General features: G+C 35.5%; 1 protein-coding gene across 1 annotated transcript; it reads left to right on the top strand.

Moving 5' to 3' along the window:
- The first annotated feature begins 263 nt into the window (after positions 1–263).
- On the top strand, positions 264–6,376 carry LOC120631065 (lysozyme 2-like). The gene is made up of 5 exons (XM_039900481.1): positions 264–438; positions 2,768–2,857; positions 4,896–5,075; positions 5,317–5,390; positions 6,227–6,376. Exons 2-5 carry the CDS (start codon positions 2,785–2,787, stop codon positions 6,374–6,376), a joined length of 477 nt encoding a protein of 158 aa, XP_039756415.1. The 5' UTR covers positions 264–438; positions 2,768–2,784.
- The last annotated feature ends 1,756 nt before the right edge of the window (positions 6,377–8,132 follow it).

Genomic DNA, 8,132 nt, shown 5'->3' with positions numbered 1-8,132 from the left:
TATACGAGTTATATATCAATTTTAGGGTAGGCAGTGCTTTTGTGCATGTATGAAGTGCACGCCACGGCTCCCGTCCCATGTGTAGGTAAAAACACTATAAAATTATCATTAATATTAACTTTTTTTCTAGGAGCCTTAGGTACCTACCTACGTAGCATACCAAGCCGTATTTATGCGTAAAACTTGATCTCTATACATCGCGGCGATAAAAACAATTCATACCTATCTCGTATGCAGCTAGTAGTTAATATGATTGTAAGAAACGAACACGCCGTTTAGTTCCTTACACAGATAATATAAATATGCAAGGAGTTAAATAATAATGAAGTGTTTATAATTTAATTGAAGTCAAATTGTGTTCGTGTGAATTAAGTTTTGTTAATGAAGTTACATTGGTCGCTTTGAAGTTGGATTTCGTTTTATCTGGAATTAAAAGTAGTAAGTTGGATTTTGTAAACTGATTTTAAAAATGAGGATGACTATTTCACGCTTTATTTTGATGGCGAATTCTCGCTTGTCTTTGTCTATTTAAATGGCTTCTATCTGTACCGATATTATAAAATTTTACGTGTTTGTTTGTTTGTACCGAATAGGCCTCATGAATCATTGTTTTATCGAGACAAAGATCTCCAGGGTGCATCAAGCAGCTATCTTTATGCATAATTTTGCCTAGATTGGTTTAGCTTTGAAGGTTTATATAAGTAACAAAGGCTTTTATTTCCCGCGGAAACGTGTCCCGGGTATTTTAAGTAATAAAAAGTACCCTTGGTATATATATATATATATATATATATGTACTTGATTTGTGTGATGATATCAGTGATCATGGAAGCGTGCTATTAAAATATCCCATAACGTGATTGTTTTTTTCCAATGTTGAAATATTTAAAACAAGTAATGTAGTTAGCCTTCAGACGGTCAAGAAAAGTTGTTTTAAATAAAATACTAAGGATTTTAATGTATGAACAGTACAGTGCAGCACAGTACCATGTTCGTACCTATAACAAGAAACTTAATATTGTTTAAAATATCCTAGCAAAATCTAGCCACGCTGTGATGTGGCGTAGTGTTATCCAATATTAAGTATTCGGGATGTCAATTAAAATTTCGTATAGACTGTGAAGAAAAACTACGTAAAAACTTTCATAAATAGGAATGAAACGTGCAAAAAAAACAATTAAATGCATCGACTTCTTTTCACAAACACACGGAATTCGTATTTTTATATAAAGTTCCCTCAAAATTATAAAGATGTACTGAGAAAGTTAACTAAGGGATAAGGTTACGAAAACAAGCACATGACTAAGAAAAGTTAGAAGTGCGTGCTGGGATTCGAACTCGGCCCCCGGAAAGTGAAGTCGCGCTCCTACCCAATGCGCTATCGCCGCTTGAACGCATTTACTACTATGTAATTATAATATGTATACAATCAATTAACTAAGAGGCAATGAGCAATGGCTTTATTCTACTTAGAATAATTTTTACGTAAAATAATAGCATTAGGTTTTATGAATAAAATACCAGTTCGACTCCTTTTTTTTTTTTTTGAAGTAAAACTTTTTTAGGCGCGACTAGGGAGTAACTCATCTTTTTTCCTGACGGAAGTAACGCTTACGTCAGACGTCTGTGTAGTTTCCGCTATTTAAAAATAATAATTTGGATTGGTCGTAACTATATGTCATATACTCCACGCTTCTTGACTTATACGCCAGCTAGTGGCAAATATTTATATATTTATTAACAGCACTAACAACATGCATATTACACGTATTTAAATATATAGCACACACACAAAAACATGTACTTATATGCACGTCAATTACAAAACAAAGCGTCTAATATCATAATCAATTAGGATAATTTATTGCAATATCTTCAGACGGATCAATTGTGAATAGCAAAGTGTAAAAAAATTCAACAGTTTAAAAAAAAAAAATTGCAAAGTTTTTTAAAAATTTCTAAATATACTTTCTTATTTGTTATTTTTGTTACTAAAAATAATATTAATAAATTCTCTGACGATTGCTACATTCTATAATGTTCAATGACAAGCTTTATAATAATGTGCTGATCTAACCTTAAATTTTCTTAATTATTCTATTTAACAAATGAAAATATTAATAAAATGTGAGTGATAGTAATGAATTTTAAATAGAATATAAAATGATATAGTGAATATTAAATGAAATAGCGGAGTCTAAGGAACATTTTACTCTAACCTCGCAAGATGGTAGAATAGTTAGGGACTTTTAAGTTATTTTATTTATTTAAGTTATTAGGAAACAATATTTTTTTGCGAAATATTACTAAACTGTAACTCCTTTATATGTCATTAAAGATATTTTAGTCTAGCATTTTCGTTAAAAGACATTTTAATTTCGGAGAAACTAAATTTAAACATTAACGAAGTTACTTTAAACCCATTTAATGTGTTAGACGTAACTTTCTTGTGATAAATAAAATCCACAAACGACATTATAGTTATGGAATTGAAGAAAAAACCCCTGTAGCAATGAAAATTAACGAGGCTAAATCAAAGTAGGATAGCGTTAAAAAATCAGATTTGGCCAAATGTTCGTTAACGACGTCATAGCTTGAAAGAAATGGCGGCCAAACATCTAGTAACACAGATAAGCTGCAGAAACATAAATATCGCGACTCGGCCTTGCGCTGCAGGTTTTTTAAATAAAAACCGTACATTATTATTCGGTATTCTGCCCGAAATCAAAAACGAACATAATTTAACATAACTTTACATTATTTTTAGATCAGCATCGGTTCAGCATGACAACTGGCATGCAAGTTGCGCTGCCGGTCTGTCTGTTCGCTGCGATCTTCCTTTGGACCGGTTCCGCAGGTAATTTGTTTCGTTTTTTTTTCTTTTTGATTGAAAGGAGAATTCCTTAGTTTTTAGCTATGGTCCAAGATGGCCTCCACCACAAATTGTGGGATTTCTTTTTTTTTTAAATAAAATATTCAAAAATATTCAAGTAGGTCCATAGATGGCCCAAAGGGCTTGGCTAGTAAAATAATGTACACTATATCTAATGGAAATCAGGGCAAAAATTTTTGTCCGGCGTGCAACCAATTACATTGTGCTTCCGTTTGAGCAAATCCTGTGATTGGATGCACGCAGGACGCAAACTTGGTAGCCGGTAAGGACGCAAGTCGGACGCTGAGGTGTGGTATTTGCTTAAATAGTAAAGATTTTTCTCCAATCATGCCAACTGATGCCACTTCGAAAGTGAAGTCGAGCTCCTACCACCGCTTCCACCAATTAACTAAGCCACTAATTGAATTGTTTTTGACAAAGAGGTAGTTGATCAAGGACGGAGAGTAACATAGCCTATGTTACTTCTATCTTTATATCGCCGGAAAACAAATGGTTTTCACGTGATTTATAAAACCGTAATAAATGTGGAGGAAGCAACAACTAGTAATATTATTGCAGCGTTAATACTTACTGTATCGTCATTTACAGCAATAGGTACAACATATAATTATTTCTCTTGACCTTAGTGCATCTTTGATTAATATACATAATAGTTTATCGTTTAAAGTATTATTTTCCTCAATAGCATAGACAATTTTTTTTAGACAAGTGTTTTTACCTACACTCGGAGGAAATATCAATTTGTACATTTAAAATGCATAATAGAGCGTTCAATTATATAAATTTTTGCATCGCTTATCAATTAGGTTTAAAATATTATTTTCCTTAATAGAATGGATATTTTTTTATTCTGTTTAATTTGTATTGCAAAGTGTTGGAGGAAATATTAAATTTATAAGTTAAAAGTCCATATAAACGCCAATAAAAGGCATGTACTTACTTATTAAGTAGTATGAGAACCGTAGCTAAGTTGGAAAAGCGCTCAGGCCGCAATTGCCAGAGTCGCCAGATCATAATTTATAAATTTGGCCCGCATCGTGTATCTACTAAAGCATCTTTATTAGCCTTCTGCTGGGCAAAGACCTGTCATAGTCGAGAGGGCTTAGCAGATAGTGGTGGAAGAACAAACATATACCTACTAATATTATAAATCCGAAAGTTTGTATGGATGGATGTTTGTTACTTTTTCACGCAAAATGTACTGAACCAATTTGACAGAATTTTGGAATAGAGATACATTGGATTAGCACATGGGCTATTTTTTATCCCGGGAAAATGTACGTAGCCGCGGGCGACAGCTGGTATGTTATATTAATGGATTTGACCTACCTATGCGACATTAGTATTGGTATGTGCTATATTACTTTTGGATGCAACAAAAATTATACATAAGTTACACAATTATATATACAGCCTTGGAAATAAAGCCCTTTTTGAGAAATCCGCGTCTACAAAATGCCTCTATAAAACAGCTTCTTTGATTGCCCACAAACTTTAAATGTGATTTTAAAAAGAATCTTTGCTGCATGTTATACAATATGTTATATTAATGGATTTTATCTACCTATTCAACATTATTATTGTTAATTACTAAAATGATATATGCGTTGCAGCATTTAATATAAAGTCCTTTTAGCGAAATCTGTGTCGACAAAATACCTCTATTAACAGCTTCTTTGGTAGTCTACAAACTTTAGAAATAAGTTATGCAAAGGCTGCTTTATTTCGGCAAGCAAACTCTTACAGGCCACCTTTGTAAACGGTTTCATCAACCCATTACCGGCCCACTACTGAGCACGAGTCTCCTCTAAGAATGAAAAGGGGTTCAGCCGTAGTCCACCACGCTGGCCAAGTTTAGATTAGTAGACTTCACACGCCATTATGGAGAACTCTCAGACATGCACGTTTCCTCACAATGTATTTCTTCATTTAAAGCAAGTGATATTTAAATTTCTTAAATTAAATGGTTCCGACGTTAGTAATACCGTTTTACTCTTTCCAGGTGTATTCATTCCGAATCTGACAGAAGCGTGCTATCGCTGTCTTTGCTTTGTGGCCACCAAGTGTGAAATCTCGCATAGCTGCACAGCGGGTTACTGTGGCCCCTTCAACATATCCAGAGTATACTGGGTGGACTCTGGTAGAGTCACACTGCCTGATGACGACCCTGAGAGGAATCATGGTGAGAGCGCCAGCATCAAATACACAACACAAAGATCTAGAATCTGACTTCCGCCATCTCTACAACATGCCAACCAGTGCACAACCAGCAGTCTGTTATCACTAAGAGGTGCACGGTAATAAGTTAGATATGGGTGCTGTGATTCGAACTGGCCCCCTCGAAAGTGAAACCGAAGCCTCGCTATCATCGCTTGAAGTTGTTACCGCTTGAGGTTATAATAATAAATTTGTATTTGTTTCAGCGTGGGAAGACTGCGCAAGGCAATACGACTGCGCCAAAGGAATTATAGAAGGGTACTTACAGAGGTATGGAAGAGTAAGTACATTCTCAAGAACAATAATGGACAGGGCGGAGGGTCTTAGATATGTATCCTTACTTAAGAAAGGTGTATACCGAGCAGTGGTACATAAATTAGACTTATTATTAGCGTGAACTTTGTACATGTATAAATGCACTGCCCAGTTTTGGTGAGGATTTTTACCAAATATCTGCAACTTGACTAATTAACCTACTCTTTATGACAATGCTGATTGTAACTACCACTATCACCACTTTTGCCAAAAGTTTAGTAGACAATCGTTAAAGATGGCCACAGCCTCTGGTTCTTCTACGGGTCTTCTCATTCCTGATTTGATGACGTACAGATACTACTAAAATAGTTCTCTCCATCGCCCGCTGTGCGACTCTGAGCCTTCTTATGAGATATTCTTATCCCATAGTCAGCTGTTTATACGCGATTTTTTTCTTCTTACAATCAATGCTTGGCCCGGCTATTATTACTATCCTTACTTATATATATAAATTATAAAGGAAGTGTTTTGTTTGTTTGTCTGTCCTTCCTTAACTCCCTAACGAAGCACCCACTCAACTTGAAAAATAGCGTGGCGTAGTAGTACAGCGTTCGTAAAAAGGATGGAGAGTAATATAGGCTAGGTACCTACTTTTTATTTCAGGTAAGCAAATGGTTCCCATTACCCATGGTATCTGTAAAAAAAAAAGCGGAAGAAGAACTCTGGCAACCAATAGTAAAAAAAAAAAGCGTCAAAGCATATCTTGTGTTTGTTTGTTTGTTAGTCCTTCAGACTTTCACTAAGTAACTTCTTCAGCTATAATGTTAGTAGTGAAAACGCTCGTCGTCTTTTCCATTCCAGGACTGCAGTGGAGACGGCGTCACAGACTGCTTTGACTACATGATGGTGAACGGTAATGGTGGACCCGGATGCACGGCGCCGCTGAATGGCAGCGTCAACGGTAGACGCTGGTTGGAACGATATGAGCTGTGTCGAAATTCATTATATTAATGATAATAAATATATATATATATATATATATATATTGTTTTTCTTTTATGACTGGTTACTACTGACTACACTGGTTTTAGTTTGGTTAGGTTTAGTTTTTTTTTTAAATTATTTTTATAGTTTTTTTTTTCCTATTCAAGCTACACTGCCCCGTTGCGCATTCCTTTACATTTGTTATATATTTTAAATAGATTAGAAATTTTTTGGTAGAGGTTGCAAAGGCGGCCTTATTACTAAATAATGACCTTTTGTAGGCAACCTGACCGTGCGAATCCGATAAAAAGTTGTGAGTAGTGGTAAAAATAATTATTTTGACCTATGTAGCGTAGTGGTGAGCGCTATGGACCGGTTTCGATTCCTGGCATTTTAATAAATTACTCTTTGTAGAATCCCAGCACGCACATCTATATTTTCTGAGTTATGTGCGTTTTAAGTAATCAAATATCATTTGCGGCATAATGCAGGCAGAAAAACATCGTGAGGAAACCTGGGAATTCCCCGTATTGTTCTCAAAGGCGTGGCGGACCAAACCCTTCTTATTGTGTGGGAGGAGACCCGTGCCCTGTAGCAGCCCTGGCCGGAAATGGGTTAAAAAAAAAAGTAAAAACAAAGGTGTAGGCATGGTTCAATATAACTGTCATCCCATTACCGTCTTGGATTTTATCATGAATCAATAAGTGAGATAAAATAAGTTTAGAAGAGATTGCATGTTCATTAATATTTGTTCTGTGGACTGCGGTTATAACACGTTTTTTAACCGAATAAACAAGCTATTCCTGCATTTAACAAACACATTTTGCGCCACACATTTTTGTCACCGAAAGGCTGGAGGATTTTCGGAAAAACCGCAAAAAGTAATCTAAAACCCTGAGCGTACACCACCGAAGCGTCGTTGCAACTGTCCTAACATAAAAATGTCTGTGCTTTTTTGTGGCACTGTAATGAAAAGAGGGGTAAAAAAATACATATTACTTACTGTCGACATCCTTGGCCCTGAGGTGAGTAATATGTAAGAGCCAAGTAGAATGCGATAGGATAGCGCATTGGGTAGGAGCTCTAATTCACTTCCGGGGGGGCGAGTTCGAATCCCAGCGTGCCAGGTCCCAGCCAGGACTCAACCTCTAACTTTTATTATTATTAAAAATTCTTTATTGCACACACACAAATAAAATACAACGAGAAACACAAAAGATAATAATATTAAAAAAACTAGTTTAGGTTTGCAAGGTATCGCTTTTCTGAGTTATGTGCGCTTTAAGTAATTAAAATATCATTTGCTTAAACGGGGAAGTTTCATAATCTTCTCAAAGGTGTGTGGAGTCCAACAATCCGCACTGGGCCAGCGTGGTGGACTACGGCCTTAACCCCTTCTCGTTGTGGGAGGGATTTATTTATTTATTTTTATTTATTTATTTAAGAGCACTAACAACATGCATATTACACGTTTTTTAAACATAGGACACACACGAACACATGGACTGATATGCACGTCAATAACAAGTGCACATAGCATTGACAAAGCGTCATATAAACTTAATTTGCAAAAAATAAAAAAAAAATTAACACAAAATTTAACTCACCGATAAATGTTCGGTGAGTTTTTTTCTAAAAGCTGTGGGTGAGTCATGGAAGATATCGATGCTAGGTATCTTTTTAGATAAATCGTTGTATTTCGCACAAATACGTATAATAGGCGCTTGTTTTCCGAGATGGGATTTAGTAAATGGTATATGAAAAAAATTTGTGGATTTGCAAC

Source organism: Pararge aegeria, chromosome 17 (assembly GCF_905163445.1).
Source record: "Pararge aegeria chromosome 17, ilParAegt1.1, whole genome shotgun sequence".
NCBI classification, from domain to species: Eukaryota; Metazoa; Arthropoda; class Insecta; order Lepidoptera; family Nymphalidae; genus Pararge; species Pararge aegeria.
This window is presented reverse-complemented; position numbering and strand designations above follow the sequence as displayed.

Excerpts from the sequence above, each read along its gene's own strand:
- LOC120631065 (XM_039900481.1), top strand. The coding sequence starts at position 2,785 with ATGACAACTGGCATGCAAGTTGCGCTGCCGGTCTGTCTGTTCGCTGCG. Across the intron at positions 2,858-4,895 it reads CCTTTGGACCGGTTCCGCAG|GTGTATTCATTCCGAATCTG; the intron begins GTAATTTGTTTC and ends TACTCTTTCCAG. Across the intron at positions 5,391-6,226 it reads ACTTACAGAGGTATGGAAGA|GACTGCAGTGGAGACGGCGT; the intron begins GTAAGTACATTC and ends TTTCCATTCCAG.